Genomic DNA, 18,168 nt, shown 5'->3' on the forward strand with positions numbered 1-18,168 from the left:
GGTTTTTTAAAAACAGGATAAAAATTTACAAATTTAAAGGAAAAGGAAAGGATAAGTGAATAAGTAAGAAATAAAAGAAAATGCAGAAAAGAAATAAAAAGAAAAAAGATATAAACAAGCAACTTTCAATTTTCTTTACAGCAGTTATACATGCATTTATATTTTATTCTTTATAGCTATATCATGGCTCCCTTCTTTCCATATCCTACCCTTTCTGATTATCAGTTCACTTTTTCCATTTTCAGAAAAAAGACCTTGAAGGGTTTCAAGTCACTGACAAATGTATTTATCTTTTCCCTAATCAGGCAAGTCAATTTAGCCATTTTGCAAATTCTGTCATCTTCACTAACCTCCTTTATATGTATTTCAGAGTCTTTCTTTCTTTGTGTGTATAATATTTTTGCTGCCATATCATTTTAAAAGAATGAAGTACAAGTTATTGTACACTGTTATTGTTTAGACGTTTCTTTAAAAAATACTTAGAAAGAAAAAACAGGAAATTGGAGTAATGAATTTTATGTCAATTTAAGAATTCTTAAAAGTTGTTCTTATAATTTTGCTCACAGAATTGAACAGGCCAGTCCTTTTAAGTGTTTGAGCTTATTCTTGGATCTTTTTCTATTCTCACAGGTAGTAAAAGTTTACAGTGAAGATCATACTTGCTGCTCTTTGGAAGTCACAGCAGGGACCACGGCCCGTCATGTTTGTGAGATGCTGGTGCAGAAAACCCATTCTTTGCATGATGACTGCTGGTCTTTAGTAGAGGTCTATCATCACTTATCTCTGGGTGAGGAGGAAAAGAAAAAAAAAAGTCCAGACTACGAGTATACATGTGCATGTACATGCATTCACATCCACAAACGTGCATTCTGTCAGATATATCCAGGAATGTTTTTACAAATAAAAAGGAACTTTTTGCAACAAGAAGCAAATATGCTCGTGTTCACTTTTGGGCGGCCTAGTTGTCACTTAGGTTGTAAACCTGTTCTGCTATTGGTTCCATGTGAAAGGATGCTTCACCATATAAAATAATTCCTAGGACCTAAAGATTTAGAGTATCAAGGAGAAAATATTATTTATTTTTCTATATAGAGGAAATCAAAACTCCTACGTGATTTCCTTACCTGAAATCTAAAATGTTCACTTCAAAGACTTTTGGGGGAAAACTTGATTACAAAGTGAGATCAGATAATTAAACATGATGGCGATCAGATTTTTCCACTTGCTTGTCTGTATGTACTTAGCATCTAAAAAGACCTTCTGAATGTACATATGATATTAATGTAGTGTGTTTTTTTTCTCCCCGCCTTTTCTCCAGAGCGGATCTTAGAAGACCATGAGTCTGTGGTAGAGGTTCAGGCCACATGGCCTGTGGGAGGTGACAGTCGGTTTGTCTTCAGGAAGAATTACGCTAAATATGAGTTGTTCAAGAGCTCACCAGTAAGTTGGAATAACCTTAAAAGTAGCAACAAACATCATTTCATTCCTGTAATTTGCAGTTATTTCATTTTTCATTTTTAAACAATTTCAAATTTCAGAAATGAAATAGTGTTCCCATATGCTATTGTTTAGTAAAAAACAACAACAACCCTCTGTGTTTCACATCTCTAATGTTAATCCCAAAAATAATGATTCTCACAATGTGATCCCTAGATCACCAGTAATCCATAACTGCTTGCCTTATAACACTTGGTTAGTTTGTGAAAATAGATCAGTACAGAAACTGAAAACTGGTTCACTAAAGCAAAGAAGTGGTAATAATATAAACAACATGTTTACTATATTCCAGAAAACCTATTTACCTCCTCCCCAAAGTGAGCTTCCACGCTATTAAAATACAAATTGTTGTGAAGGATATGTTTGTTTCACTGGGCAGTGCTCATACTTTAAAAATATTTATTGAATTGTCCATGATTGAAGAAAATTTGAGAAGCATGATTCTGAAAATATTCTTTCTACAGAAACCATTGTTTTCTACCTTTTATACTTTATGATTAAATGTATGCTTCAGAAAAATATTAAAATTTTGCTCTAGGATGGCAATCTAATTTAATAATCATTCCTTTTATATTAGGTATTGAAATAATTATAAAGAGCCAGTTTGATGTATTGGTTAAGGCACCAGGCTAGAAACCAGGAGACTACAAGCTATAGTCCCTATTTATTTATTTATTGATTGATTGATTGATTGATTTGATTTGATTTGATTTGATTTGTATACCGCCCTTCTCCCCAAGGACTCAGGGCGGTGAACAGTGACATAAATATCAAAATGCACAAATACAGAAATTGAAAACAAATTAAACCCTAATGCCCAAATGCAGAAGATAAGTTACATTAAAAGAATAATTAATATAGGTACAAAGTCAGCTGGGTGACATTGGACCATTCATACACTCCTAGGAAGAAGGCAATGGCAAATCACTTTTGAAAAATCATGGCAAGAAAAGTCCAGGGATTAGTCCAGGTAGTCAACAGGAATTGGTACTGACTCATAAATACCCCACTCCACCAAAAAGCGTAAACGTAAAATAACATTTGTGGAAAACTGAAAGCCAAACTTTTACAATTTTAGCAGGGGTTTCCACTAGAAGTATAAGCGCAATAAACTTTTTTAAAAATCTAAAAATAAATGCACAATTTAGTATTCAGACCATTTTTTCCCTTTGGTATTAAAACAATATGTTTAAGAACACCATGATACAGTATATAACAGTCCAAATTCATTACATTATCCTGCTTTTCTTTCTTTCCCATCATAGCAATCAATATTTCCTGAGGTTATGGTCTCCAGATGTCAGGATGCAGCTAATAAAGGCATGTCCCACCTAGAACTCATACAGGTAATTATCTTTTTCCTTTATCTAAGCAACAAATAATCTTTTGCCCAGGTTCTCCTGGTGCGCCAGTTGCAACCCTATCTAGACTGAGATGCCCTACGCACAGTCACTCATGCGCTCGTGACCTCCCGTCTAGATTACTGCAATGCTCTCTACATGGGGCTGCCCTTGAGGACCACTCGGAGGCTTCAGCTGGTGCAGAATGTGGTCGCGCGAGTTGTGATGGGGGTTTCCCAATACTCCCATGTAACACCTCTACTCCGCGAGCTGCATTGGCTTCCGGTTGCCCTCCGGGTGAGATTCAAGGTGCTGGTGATGACCTATAAAGCCCTAAATGGCGAGGGTCCGGGATATCTGAGGGAACACCTGCTGCCAGCATCAAGTTCCCTTCGTCCAGTGCGCTCACACAGGGAGGGTCTTCTCAGGGTGCCGCCGGTAAAAGACTGCCGGCGGATAACACCCAGGGGAAAGGCCTTCTCAGTGGGTGCGCCTGCCCTCTGGAACCAGTTGCCCGTGGAGCTTAGGACTGCCCCCGACCTTCGTTCATTTCGCTGGGATCTGAAGACCTGGCTCTTTGAGCTCTCTGGCCTGGCTGAGAATTTTTAACTTGGGTTTTTATTTTTAGGGATGATTTAATCTTTTTTTAAATTGTTTTTAACTTTTGTACTGGTTTGGTTTTAAATACCTTGTAAACCGCCCTGAGTCCTTCGGGAATGGGCGGTATATAAATCTAATAAAATAAATAAATAAATAAAATAAATCTTTTTGCACATTTATACATACATGCATACATATAGGCACATACATGTGTTTGGGTGTGTGTATCTTCAGAAGCTTCTGTTTCTGTGTGCATGCATATATTTATATTTATTAGGCTTAAATATAAACCTTGTGAACTCTCAAGCTTCCTCCTTCTGTTATATATTCAAGATGGACAGTGTTTAATATTCATATGTTATGTATATGTAGGGGTGTATGTCTATACATATGTTGTATATAGTATATATATGTTTTATATAGTATGTTTAGGTGTGTGTCATGTATGTGTTCACTTTGAGAGTGGGCAACTAAATTTCATTTTTGATGTGTGTCATTGTGCCCACTGTAAAAAAATGACAATAAAGGTTGTTGTTGTTGTTAGCTGCGAAGTCTTGTCCGACCCATCGCGACCCTATGGACAACATTCCTCCAGGCCTTCCTGTCCTCTACCATCTTCTGGAGTCCATTTAAGCTCACGCCTACTGCTTCAGTGACTCCATCCAGCCACCTCATTCTCTGTCGTCTCCTTCTTCTATTGCCCTCAATCTTTCCCAGCATTAGGCTCTTCTCCAGTGAGGCCTTCCTTCTCATTAGGTGGCCAAAGTATTTGAGTTTTAGCTTCAGGATCTGGCCTTCTAAAGAGCAGTCAGGGTTGATCTCCTCCAGGACCGACCGGTTTGATCGCCTTGCAGTCCAAGGGACTCGCAGGAGTCTTCTCCATCACCATAGTTCAAAGGCCTCAATTCTTTGGCGCTCAGCCTTTTTTATGGTCCAACTTTCACTGCCATACATTGCAACTGGGAAGACCATAGCCTTGACTATACACACTTTTGTTGACAGGGTGATGTCTCTGCTTTTTAGTGTGCTGTCTAGATTTGCCATGGCTTTCCTCCCGAGGAGCAAGCGTCTTTTAATTTCTTGGCTACAGTCCCCATCTGCAGTGATCTTGGAGCCCAGGAAAATAAAATCTGTCACTACCTCCATTTCTTCCCCATCTATTTGCCAGGAATTGAGAGGGCCGGATGCTTCTTCACTTTCTGGTATCATCTGCATATCTTAGGTTGTTGATATTACTTCCGGCAATCTTAATTCTAGCTTTGGATTCATCTAGCCCTGCCTTTCTCATGATGTGCTCTGCATATAAGTTAAATAGGCAGGGCAACAGTATACAGCCTTGCCGGACTTCTTTCCCAATTTTGAACCAACCAGTTCTCACTGTTGCTTCTTGGCCCACATATAGGTTTCTCAAGAGACAAATAAGATGGTCTGGTATGCCCATCTCTTTAAGAACTTGCCACAGTTTGTTATGATCCACACAATCAAAGGCTTTAGCATAGTCAATGAAGCAGAAGTAGATGTTTTTCTGGAACTCTCTAGCTTTCTCCATGATCCAGCGTATGTTGGCAATTTGATCTCTAGTTCCTCTGCCTCTTCGAAATCCTGCCTGTACTTCTGGTAGTTCTTGATCCACATACTGCTGGAGTCTAGCTTGTAGGATCATGAAAGGTAACAGAAGGAATGTATTGTATCTGTAAAATTTTGCACAATATGATCTAGTAGTAAGATTAGTAGTAAGATTAAAACAATGTTAAAAAGAAATTCTATAGATAGAATCACAACAAATTTCCCAACACTGAGGAGAAATTATTTAGACAAATGTTCATTCTCAAGAGGGAATGAGACAAAGACTACCCTTCAAATCCCAAATATAGGCTTCTGAAGATCATAGGTGTGATTGTGATTTAGTGATATCACTGGAGAAGAGATGTGCTTGTCTTTGGTTGACTGCTTTTGCTACCTTTTTGACATTTGACATTTCAACATTTCCCCCCTCTTCAAAAATCATGCTACCAAATGTCTGTTTTGACAGTTTGTTACACATTTACAAGGAAAAATATTTGCAATCTGAGATGTGCAAAAAGGGAACTTGGGTCATTCCTGCTTTACTCATTCAGAGTTTTTTCAGTTCCCCTTTCATTCAAAAGGAGAAAATAGAGATCTTGGATGCTTTGATAAAGAAACTAGACACTGCCTCTTTATATTGGATAGGAAACAGTCAGAAATTTGCAATGTAAATTATATTGCCTTAATTATTTGCCCATCATGAAAGGTAACAGAAGGAATGTATTGTATCTGTAAAATTTTGCACAATATGATTAAATTGTTGAAATCTTCTCTTGCAAAAGTTCTTTATTCATTGGCAAACAATTCCAGCCAGAGAAGTGAATGTATTTCTCCATACAATAACCCATTGCCGTAATGTTGGATGGCTTTAAAAACAGTAGACAAATTCATAAAGAACAGGAGTTTTCCAGAAATTACTTTCTAATACTTAATACTGTGTTAAATATATTATTACTTCTTATATTTTCCATTTTTTAAAAAATATCACTTGAACTTAAACTATGTCAACTTTTTATGGCTGGATGTTCAGCTTTTTGTTGCTATAATGTACTTATTTGAAAATTAAATAAGTATACCTATTGGCCTCTGAGATATGGTAGCAATTTCTGGGAGTTTGCAGGGAGTTTAAAAGATGAAAGGAGGCTTCAGACATACATTTTGTCCTTTAATTTCTCCTCTGCATCTCACTACCAAACCCTGGAAAAACCTAGGGTTACTATATGTAGTCCACAAAAATCCATGTGACCTCTAAATAGTAGCTAATGACTTGCTGCTAGGTGATCATCTAAATTTTCGTAGTTCAGGTATGATAGTTCTGTGTTTTGTTTTTAATGAGGCAGAGTAGATCAAATTTGATGTCCAAAATCTGCATTTTTGCTAGCAAGTTGTGATGATAACATGACCTGGGATGTTCTTGAGCCGGGGGGAGAATGGGGGGGACACAGAATGAGTAACAGAGATCACATGAGGAGGCAGATTGTGTATACCTGGATTTTCAAAATATATAATACCTCTTTTTTTTTTGCTTTGTACCTGATGAGATAACATTCATACCTTGATACTTAACTGCTTCAGAACTCATTGAATTTGATACTCAGTGTGTTTTGAAGAGAAACTTTTGTCCTTGGACTCATCTTTCTCCTGGTATTCGATGCACAAGCTAGAACTTGCTGGCATCGGCTGCCTCATAACTTGCTACTCCTTCAGATTGAAATAAAGGGTTACATAGTAAGCTACATGGTTTGCTTGGTACTCATCATTTTTAGTACTTGTGGCTCCACCCTGAATGAATTAGCAATGAATACCAAGTTGTCATGTAGTTTTGTTGTTGTTTTTTTTGACAACCAAAACATCTTTAAGGAGTTTTAAGGAGAAAACACAACAAAGCACACTCCTTTGTGTCCAAGTATTGATCATATTACCTAGTTTGGTTATGAAATATTTACAAGAAGAAAACTAAGCTCAGCTAACAGCAGGATGCCAACAGGTATTTTAGAAACATTTCATATTCCCACGGCTCGGCTGCATGTTACAAATCTAAATCATGCAACACAGAACCTCTGCCATAATTTTTCCTTCTCCCATAATTCCCCACCACTCAAAAAGAAGCAATTAGGACCACCGGTAAATTTGTAATGTGGCCTAGTCTTTAATTCCATTTTTCTTTCTTTCAGAATGTTCTAAATTCAGGAAGTTGCCCTGAAATCCAGGGGTTCCTGCATCTGAAAGAAGTTGGGCGCAAAGCCTGGAAAAGATTTTACTTTTCTCTCCGGCGTTCTGGGCTCTATTACTCAACAAAAGACATGTCAAAAGTAAGTTTGTGAGTGCAAGATATAATGGAGGATTCCCTTGTTTTTTCCTCCTATAGACACAGTTCTGTGTGTATGTTGCAACAGTTTTCCCAGAAAGGAAAACAGGATTAGGCATCAGCAATATTTAAAAGAATGATGTTTGTATGAAGCTTGATAGCAGAAACTGGTGATCTGGGACTTGGTATGCCCAAGCTGAAACTATCATACAAATTATAGATTAATGGAATTAAAATCTATTCTTCTCAAATGTTATGGATTTTTGGAATTCATCTAATGTATAATATGTTTAAGCCCAAGTAAAATAAGATATATACAGTAATAACTTTAATCTTTCATAATGATACAATTTGCCTTCAGCTTCTATTAGCTCAGTAATTGTTATAGCCCTGTTTAAAGTATTCAATATTATTATTCTGACATTGCTAAACAGATGAATTCAAGGAACTGATGAAATATGAATGTTTCTTGATTGCTATGCTCTGTTCAGAAATTAGAAACATGTATGTGTTATGGACCTGTGCACATTTTCTTTTATTTAGGGAACTGAGATGGGAACTATACAAAACAAGCACAGTCCTCTTGGTCCATAAAACTTTTATTATTTTTAGTAATTATGAAAGCTACTTTTTTCTAGACAGAGGAAAGAAAAAAATCTTTTAATTTAGAAGGATACTTACCTTTGCATCAGATGCTAAATTCCATTCTTAGCCTTATATATGTCTAGAACCTAAATCCCCAGGTACAATTGATCTGAAGTAAAATTTCATTTGTTAATACATATATATATCTATTTGTGTGTGTGTTTTCTTGCCTCCTCTATGGTAGGACCCTCGCCATTTACAATATTGTGTTGACATAAATGAATCAGTCATCTATTATATAAGCCAAGGCAAAAAACAGTATAACACACCCACCGAATATGGCTTTTGTATCAAGGTAAGAGAAGTGAGAATTAATCTTGGGTTCATTCCACCTTTAATATCTGTAACTGATCAGGTTCATTAAAATATCCATAGAACTTAATATTAAGGATCAGGTAAAATGCAAAATGAGTATTGTTGTTCAATTGTTGTTCAGTCTATAACCCTAACTTTAACCTTTGATTCTCTGGGAAGTTGTGGTTTATAAAGTTTTTCTTAAAATACTAATATTTTTAGGATTCTTAATTTAAATCTCAATATCCAAATAACTACATTTATAATATGCTATTATTAACATTATTATTAACAACTTATTGAGCTGAGAGGAGCAGGATAAAAATATAATAATAATAATAATTTTCTTTTAATGTTTCATTCTGTTTTGAATATCTTAAGGTTTGCTTTTAAATTCTTTTTACACAGTTTGGCTATCTATTTTACCTTTTCATTTGGTTTTTAATATCTTTGTATTTTATAATTTTATATTTGTATATAACATTTCTCAACTACTATAAAAAACCTGAACGTGAACCTCTACAATTAAAATTTAGAATGCTGACCAATATTTGAAAACTGGCAGTACTTTTTCAAATTAAAATTGAAGCCATACTTCTCTTCAGAATGTATTAAAAAAAATGCCATCCTCATAGTTGTCACACAAGCCACTCTCCTAAACATGCTTCCCTATTTAAAAAATCCTGAGCAATAATCCACCCCCCTGAAGCTTTGCACCGGCTTGCCACAGGGCTGCGTGCTTAGCCCCTATCTGTACTCATTGTACACATATGACTGTGTATCCTCCGACCCATCTACTGTGATAATTAAGTTGATGCTACTGTAGTTGGTCTTATTACAGGTGGGGATGAGACAGCATACAGGGGGGAGGTACAAAAACTATCCATATGGTGTAGTAACAACAACTTGCACCTGAACATCGGCAAGACGAAAGAGATGGTGCTAGACTTCTGGAGGAAAAAGGAGGAACCTGCTCCACTTTACATTGGGGGGGGACTGTGTGGAGAGAGTTTCCTTCTTTAAATTTCTGGGAGTCTACCTGGAAAGTTAATACAGCCCAGGTGGCCAGAAAGGCCCAACAGAGACTTCACTTTCTCAGGGTCTTGCAGAAAGGACAGGGTAGAACAACGGCTAATGACCCTCTTTTACCGGTCTACTATAGAGAGCATCCTCTCGTACTGTATTGTGGTTTGGTATGCTGGTCTGACAGCCACGGATAGGAAAGCATTACAGAGGGTGGTGAGCACAGCATAAGACATTGTGGACTGTCCCCTGACACCACTGGATGACATTGCCAGGGCTCGCTGCCTTGGAAGAGTGAGGAAAATTCTCAGGGATGACTCACATCCTGGACAATACCTCTTTACTCTCCTACCATCGGGTAGGAGATACAGGAATATAGCCAGCCGTACCAATAGGCTGAAGAACAGCTTTTATCTATGGGCTGTTAGGCTTTTGAACGGGAAATAGTTTTATAAACTTTATGCATGATTGACTTGCGAGGCTGGTGCGTTGTGCAATTAGCTCACATGGTGTAATAAGATGGAGGGTTTGTGTCACTGTAAGTTGGGGGTGGGGGCACGAAGGGAGGCTCAGCCAATCTCAATATATACATGGTTGTACTTTGACAATAAAGGTTCATTCATTCATTCATTCAACTCAGGAAGAGATGCAATAACTTAATTTTCCTGATAAGCCCAATATAGAAAGGCTAGAACTATCATTCTTTTAAGACTGATGAAAACAAACAAACTAAAAAGTCAACCAAGAACAAAACACCCTGAGAATAAGTATTTTGGGCATCTGAAATCATGCTTTTAACACATTAATTTTTTAAAAAAATGTTTTCTTCCATATGGGAAGAATCTTGATTTGGGATGATGATTCCCAAGTCAAGATACCCCTAAAACAGGAGGGTTAACGATTTTTAAAGTAAGACCAAGCACATGTAGAATTTTTTCAGATGAGGAAGAGGAATCTCTTGCCAGAATTGTCATGTTGTATGCATTTTTATCAGTTTTTTTCTCTCTCTTGAAGCCACATAAGGCACGCAATGGAATCAAAGGCCTGAAGCTCTTTTGTTGTGAAGATGAACAAAGTCGCACATGCTGGATGGCTGCCTTTCGTCTCTTTAAGGTGGGAGCCATTCAGTTTGGCACTGGAAATAATAGGCCATTTCTTTCAATATAAATAGAAACTTCCAAGAAACCATGTTCCTCCAAATGGGAAGGAAAAAGAAACTCCCTCTTCCTCCTTATTGCAACCTTACCTCAGTGGTTGAACTTTCCTTTATCAAAAGGTGTGCACATATAAGGAGGCATTTCAGTAACATTTAGCTCGACATAGGATTTTCAGCTCTGCCCACACCATCCTTCAGATCTTGCCTGTTGTATCGCTATATTGCTGATTTCCAATTGCATTTGGTAGCTTTTAATAATTTGTGTGGTCTCAATACTATGATTTCTAGAGGAAAGATATAGTAGAACTGTACAGTATTGTCAAACATGTCACTTTCAGGCATAGAAAACTGTTTCATGGGCTGGAGTTGCTTTCTCTATATTAACAACTATTAATCTTTCTGCAGTATGGCATACAGCTCTACAGAAACTATCAGCAATGTCAGGCACGGCAAAAGGAACCAGCTTGGTTTGGCACTGTGCCCCTGGTAAGTAGTCTGATTACAAATCAGTTTTTTTATTATTTGGGTGAACATTTTGATAGCTTATGAAAGTGTAGGCATTTTAGAAATACCTTCATCATATAAGTATATATTTCCTGAGTGGATGAAATGAAACCCTTTCTGGGGTTAATTTTAAATGGTAAATTTTTATGCAAATATATTAGTTTCACACACCCACTTCCTGTGTAGCAACTGAGTTCTAAAGACCAAGTTGTTAAACAAAATGATCATTATGTAAAAAAGTGGCCAAGATAGAAGCACACTGCAAAGATCACTGGTTGTTGCTCTCTCATTCAGACAGAGTCATAAGCCGCCCTGAGTCTTCGGAGAAGGGCGGGATATAAATGGAATTAAATAAAAATAAATAAATAAATCTCCCATAGCTATGCCAGTATTATTCTTACTCCTGTGTGCGATGTAGTCAGGACATGAAATTTAGTCTTAAATACACATATTGGTCTGAAAATGAGTTCCTTACTACTGTCATAATAAATAGTGTAATAAATTCTGTTGTATTATGGTAGTATTAAGTATTGTAGTTGTATTGTATTAAGATAGTCACTAAATGAGGAGTGGTTGTACTTCACCAGATCTCAAGCATATTTCTTCTGCTTGGTTTTGTGTGCAATTCAGTGCTAGTCAACAAGTTAGCTTTGTTTTTTTGAAAAAAGCATGGACATATAAATACTGGTCTATAAATGGATAACATCCATTTCAAGAATAAGGAAGGACAAAACTGAGAGAGTTTCCAGACAAATTGCAAAACCAAATTTACACAGTGGAACCTTTTGTAATTACTGCTTTATATTTTATACTTGTCTTTGTGCTGAGAAAGTTTACCTATGAGGCTCTGTTGGAAGGAAGTTATTTACACTGAAAATAAGAACTTTTTTAGTTTGGGATTCAAAACCTTTTCTTTCAGATATTGTGAGTTTGATTTTTTGATGTATATAATATATTCATCTTCTACTCTATCGCCATTTTTATCCTGTTCTGTTGTTGTTGTTTAGAGAGGTATATGTTGTTCATTCCTTCATAGCTCTTATATATTCAATTATTTGATCATTGAAATAATGAAACCATTTTAAATTTTATGTCAATTATAAAATCTGTTTACAGTTTTATGGCCTACCTATTATGTATTTTTTCATATTCTTTTTTGTGAAGTCATTTATTTTATTCTTCAAAAGTTTATTTTCTTTTTTTTTAAAGAAAAGAAGTTTAAATGTAGACATAAATCTTAGAATTTAGAAACTGGTATACAGTATCAAAACTTGACATAAACCTTAGAATGTTGATATGTGGTATCAAAACTTGCTAATTTCTATGCTAAGTATCTCCCTCTATTTCTTTGAAGATTTGTGTAAAAGCTTTTTTTTAAAAGCTACTAAATTAGTCTCGCCTTACCATGCTGCCAGTAGGAACTGATTATGTACTAGTGAAGAGAGCAATTGCTAAACTCTGTTTTAAAAATCCACTAGCGGAGTGTGTCTGATAACACCCTCGTGGCCATGGACTTCTCGGGTTGCACAGGGCGAGTGATTGAAAATCCCAATGAGGCACTGACTGTAGCTCTGGAGGAAGCTCGGGCATGGAGGGTAGGTCTACAATTTATTTCTTACTTAGACATTTCAGGGACATTAATACAGAAATGTTATAGAAGGAGAGCTGGGTTAATCTACGATGGCAACAGATAAATATTTTTGATCATAAAGTTGAATTAGCAAAACACAGTTACTGTGATATTATAACTTGTGCACAAAGTTGAAATATATAAAGACTTACTAAAGTCTTACCAAGACTTTATTCAACACATTAAGAAAATAGCACAGTTTCCACAATACTTTCAGCCAAAACCAACCCATTTTTATTTTAGCCAGACTGTGAGTGTACTGTATGTGTAACTGTGTGTGGATAAACTCAAAGTGTCTTTAGGAAACTAAATGTCCCATAAGAGCTAAGGTCATCCTAAGCACAGGAAGCAGCATCCATTTGTGAGGCCAGTCATGGATGGCTGCTAGCAAAGAAATTTAAAAGTTTAGGACAAATGGCAAGGATGTGCAGAGTTGAAGCCTAAAAGCCTGACATTGGAGTATCTTGGACAATAGCCAGAAGCCTGGTCTAGTAATTAAACAAAACAATTCTTGTATTAACAAGGATTTTAAAGGCTCCGATTCCTAATATTAGCAAGTAGCTTGAATCAAACCCACAGGAATGTTCATTATGTGTTTAAAATTCCTGTTTTTTTTAATATCCTTTATATGGCTGCACATCTCACATAGATGAGTCTGAGTGGTGTACAAAGATGAAAAGCAGAAAACCTGCAACACACCATTCACAGCACTCCTAAATAAAACAATGGTCCCACTCACCAAAACAAACAAACAAATAAACACATGGACAACAGCACAGTTCAGTTAACCTCCCTCCTTATTTCCCTTTCTCTTTATGCCAAGCAAAAAAAGTCCAATTTGTGTATTCTTGAACACGTTTATTCCTTTGGTGATACAAAATTATTAGACAAGTAAATCTGAAATAATTTAAGGCAACTCAAAAATTAACTTATTTATCATACCATCTGGCTTCTGTGAGGCTCAGTAGGCTTTGTCAGATGCATCTGATGACACCAACTTTTCTCCAAGGATGTTTACAGTCCAATCTCAAGAAAGTTTTCTCTAAAGAAGCTCCCACTCTATACAGTAAATTTAGGACAGCAATTTTTGTAAATCGTTTATATAGTTGCTCACTGGAGTTGGTCAAAAAGTGTATGGCAATTAGCCAGGATAATTACTGTGATGGCAAATTTAAACACTTGAACAACCTCTGATGTTTTTCTTTCTATGCTGCAGAAGAAGACATCTCAGCGATACAGCCTGCCCACTGCATTCCACAGCTGTCCATTCAATGCTGGTGAGTGCCTGCCCCAAGGACGTGATGTGATATTTTCATATTGGCAACATAAGCAGAACCCTGATTGGTGTTGTTGGTAGCAAGTTAAAGGGTGAATGAGGCCTCATGATTGATCAGGGGAAAATAATGCTCTTTCTTATAGCACTAATTATCCTTCACTACTTGTCCTTAAGTAGCTAAAACAGCTTACTTTTCCAAATCATCATAGAACACTTACATTTATCATATTAATATCCTCCTTTCAGCAATTTATGACAAAATGGGAAGGTGTCTTATAAATACTATCCAACATTATTTTGTACAACTTCTTCTATAGGGAAATCTGCAATACCGTAATATATATATATATATATATATATATATATATATATATATATATATATATATATATATATATATATATATATATATATATATATATATATATATATATATATATATATATATATATATATATATATATATATATATATATATATATATATATATATATAAACCACAAGTGTGATGGACAGTTTTTACTTGTAGATAAAGATAAGTTGTGAAATGTTGGTTGACAGCATTGTAGATAACAGGATGCTGTAAGGAAGAGTGGAAATGAAGGGAGATAGAAATGAAAGAATTTCCCATTAATTAAACTTCAATTTAACTTAATTGGATTTCATACTGATTATATTAATTCCTAACAGATTATTGATTAATTATTCTTCTCTGTTCATCAGCTCCAATTTATTCTCAACAGCCCAATATCCTTCAATATGCTTTAATATTCTTCATTGTAAAAGTTAGTGTTTACGCTTGACATTTTTTGTAAATATTTTTTTAAATGCTTTGCTTCTCAAAGAAAAAAATCTTTTTCTTTTTTTCTTTCTTTCCTTCTTTCTTTCTGCCTTCTTTTCTTTTTTCTTTCTTCTTTTTCTTTTCCTTCCCCTCCCTCCCTCCCTCCCTCCCTCCCTCCCTCCTTCCTTCCTTCCTTCCTTCCTTCCTTCCTTCCTTCCTTCCTTCCTTCCAGCCATTCACAAAACTCAACCCTGGTTTCATGGTCACATTTCTAGAGAAGATACCCAGCGTCTTATAATTCAACAAGGACTTGTGGATGGGTATGTTGCTTGAATAACATTCCAGTTTGTAATATTAATTATGCTACTATATTCAGATGTAGGGCTGTGGAAATTGGCCAGGATAGAGAGGGATATAGGTGTACCTGAAATTGTCCCATAAGAATATTGTAAGAGAGTAGAACAATGTATTTCTTGATTTGGGAGAGTCAAGTAAGGAAACTTAGCAGCTGGTGTTCTTCACCCTCATAGCCACCAGAAGTTTTGTTAGGCTTTGACTTTCAAGGAAAAGGAATCATCATCTGTCCAAATACTTGCCTGTTGCATCTCCCAACTCTGCAGAAAATTTCATTCTAGCGGCTTTCTATAATATAGTCCTTTAGCTGGGTTAGGACATTGGCAGTTCTCAGATCTGCAATCTGTATACATCTGGAAGAGACTAGTATCAGAAAAGACAAATTATTCAAAGATGTATAATTTGCAAGCATTGCAATACAATGGAAATTGGAACAGTGTATGGGGAGTGGCCAGGGTTACTGGGTGGTAAAAACTAATCCTTGTTTGGGATCTTATCAACTGCAGGTTATTCCTGGTGCGTGAAAGCCAGCGAAATCCCAAAGGCTTTGTCTTGTCCCTTAGTCATACGCAAAAAGTGAAGCACTATCTGATACTTCCGGTAAGTGAACAATGAAACTGGTTGTTCTGTTTTCAACCATCCAGCCTAGTTTGTTGTCTAAGTGCAAAGCAGGAATTTTCCTTGGTTTCTTACCTAAATTACTATTGCTTCAATATGCTAGGGATTGAGTTTAAATGTTCTGCATGTATTCTTCTATTGTACTTTGCCTTCCACAAAAGATGACTTCTATTTAATAACATCACTTCTAGCCTCTTTTAGCTATATTTACAGCATGTTAAGAAAAAACAATTCAAAATGTAATCTACTTTAATCTGCATTTGTAGATGTGTAAAGTATTGATAGAACATACAGTTCCCTACTGCTAGCTAGAGCAAGGTTATCTAAGTTTAGGCAAATAGAATAGAAACAGAATCTGACCAAACCGAATATAAATATGTGATAAGATTAAATTCCAATTCATTGTTGAAAAATATGAAAACGACAAAGCAGGAAAAAATTATCTGCAATTCATCTTTTTAACCACATCAGGAGAGCTAAACAGTCATGCACAAGGAATTCTGGGGAGATCTGCAATTCCTCTGGTGTTTACTTTCCCCACCACAAAAAGACGTTGTACTGTACACAGATCAACCTGTGGAAGCACTGTTACTGGAGAGCCAAAATGGACAGGGGTGGGGTAGAGCACTTATGTCTGAGTTCACATTCCACTTATTCTGTTCTCTTTTGCCTCTTTTTCTATGCCAGTGTTTCCTCATTCTTTATGCCTTTCAGTGTGAAGAAGAAGGACGCCTCTACTATACTATGGATGATGGCCAGACACGTTTTGCTGACTTGATTCAACTAGTAGAGTTTCACCAAATCAACCGTGGCATCCTGCCTTGCAAGCTGAAGCACTACTGCACATGTGTTGCCTTATGATAGACTGTCATCCACTGGCCATTCCTGGGCCCTGAATATATATATTGGCTAAGGCTTATATATAGGTCCTTTTGAAATGCATACACCAGCAGCTAATTCAGACTTTCACCTTGCCTTCAGCCACTCCTACAAAAACCAAGAAAAGAACAGTGTTGGACCTTCCTATGAGGCTACTCATCAGTAAGCCTTGAGGTGTTTTTTTCAGAATCAAAGAAGGATTTGAGGTCACAGTATAGTAGTTTAGTTTGGAAATAGTCACAACATTGTTGACTGGTGTCTTTTTTCATATGACATTTTTTTACTTCCTGAGTGCCCTTCTCTATATATGTTTTTATATAGACTTTGCTTTGTCACCATGTTACAGAGATTTTGCTGTATTGATCATTTAATTTTTCTAATGTGATTGCCAATTTCTAATAGTCTGGATGTTGTCCAGTATCTATGGCAGAGTTATGCATTGTTTCAAAATCCTAACTGACTAGAAACAATAGTAAAATGTAAGAATTGATTCTTATTGCAAAGAATTGTTGTCTTATTAACTCTCTTAAGAACTATTGTCTGGTTGTACCCCAAATTCTGTGGGTGCTGTCATCTTTGTTAGAAAAGGAGCTCTTTTATTGTTCAATCTTTTCCCTGGTACCTAGTAGCATGACAGTTTATGAAAGTAAATGCAACCTGTTCAAGAGACAGGCTACAATGTTATAAGGATCTGATAAGAATCTTTGAGACTGACCTGAAAGAATCCACAGTAGGAACGCTCACATGAAGCCAAAGACTGCTCTGAAATTTATTGTGACTCTGTTAGCTCTGAGAACAATGGCTGCCTGGTAGACAGAATCACCTTGGGCTTTGGGAAATCACAAAACCCATAAATTCTTCTAATTGCGAGTCCTATAGCAGAGCAAAGATTGAAAGATTTTTGGTTAACTTTAGTTAATGCGACAGATGAGAAATCAAGGTTCGAAGAGTTGTTTTTTTTCCTCCTTGTGTTAAGGGCTTAAAATATTGTGAGGGCAAGAGGGGATGATGCAAGAACGCTGTGAAACTCTTTTTTCTGCTATTTTTTGAGGCCAGTATATACTGTGATGTTTTTTTGTTTGTATCTGTAAATGCTAATAATAAATCTTATTTTTTATGATACCTAGTGCTGGCTTTTTACTCAAATCAAGTTGTAAAACCAACAAGCTATGTATGTATGTATGTATGTATAATTTGACTGCCCAGTGTCTTTCTGGATGCCTTGGAGAGAGGAGTGCTAAATAACATTTGCAAAACCATCCAGTAAATATCACTTGAAAATTGATTGTGTCAGGAAAAAAGACCACTATACCAGATTAATTATGATGATTCTATGATATTTTGTCTACAAACAAACCAAGCTCAGTAATGTGCCTTACAAAGGTTATTGGGAAATGCCATTTTCTTTTTTCCAAATACTTTGCCAAGTCTCATGGTTTTGTTCATGTATCACGAGTGTCTGATCCCTGGAACTGATTAGATGGGATTTGTATGCAAATCCATTTGGGGTTTAACAAAAATTTGGGAGATTAAGAGTTTACATTTTAGCCAATTAGGTCTTAAGCTGCCCTTTTTAAAGCCCTTTGAACCCTTTGAAGAAGATGTCAGGGTACAAAGTTTTTAGGAAGTTCAAGTCTTTTCAAAAGATTCTTAAAAGTCCTTTTTTTGAGAGTCTACATTTCTCCCCTTCACATACG

At 36.2% G+C, this 18,168-nt stretch overlaps 1 protein-coding gene across 1 annotated transcript in view; it reads left to right on the forward strand.

The window, feature by feature from the left end:
- Positions 1-17,562, forward strand: part of GRB7 (growth factor receptor bound protein 7) — a 55,765-nt gene extending 38,203 nt beyond the window's left edge. The window contains exons 4-15 of the mRNA XM_081346446.1: positions 631-787; positions 1,319-1,440; positions 2,763-2,843; positions 7,178-7,315; positions 8,141-8,251; positions 10,288-10,386; positions 10,835-10,915; positions 12,412-12,528; positions 13,780-13,840; positions 14,853-14,940; positions 15,481-15,574; positions 16,307-17,562. Of these exons, the coding sequence (XP_081202572.1) occupies positions 631-787; positions 1,319-1,440; positions 2,763-2,843; positions 7,178-7,315; positions 8,141-8,251; positions 10,288-10,386; positions 10,835-10,915; positions 12,412-12,528; positions 13,780-13,840; positions 14,853-14,940; positions 15,481-15,574; positions 16,307-16,453 (1,296 nt within the window). The 3' untranslated portion in view covers positions 16,454-17,562. The remainder of the gene's footprint in view (positions 1-630; positions 788-1,318; positions 1,441-2,762; positions 2,844-7,177; positions 7,316-8,140; positions 8,252-10,287; positions 10,387-10,834; positions 10,916-12,411; positions 12,529-13,779; positions 13,841-14,852; positions 14,941-15,480; positions 15,575-16,306) is intronic.
- The last annotated feature ends 606 nt before the right edge of the window (positions 17,563-18,168 follow it).

The sequence above is a fragment of the Vipera berus genome (genome assembly GCF_964194415.1).
Source record: "Vipera berus genome assembly, chromosome: Z".
Lineage (NCBI taxonomy): Eukaryota > Metazoa > Chordata > Lepidosauria > Squamata > Viperidae > Vipera > Vipera berus.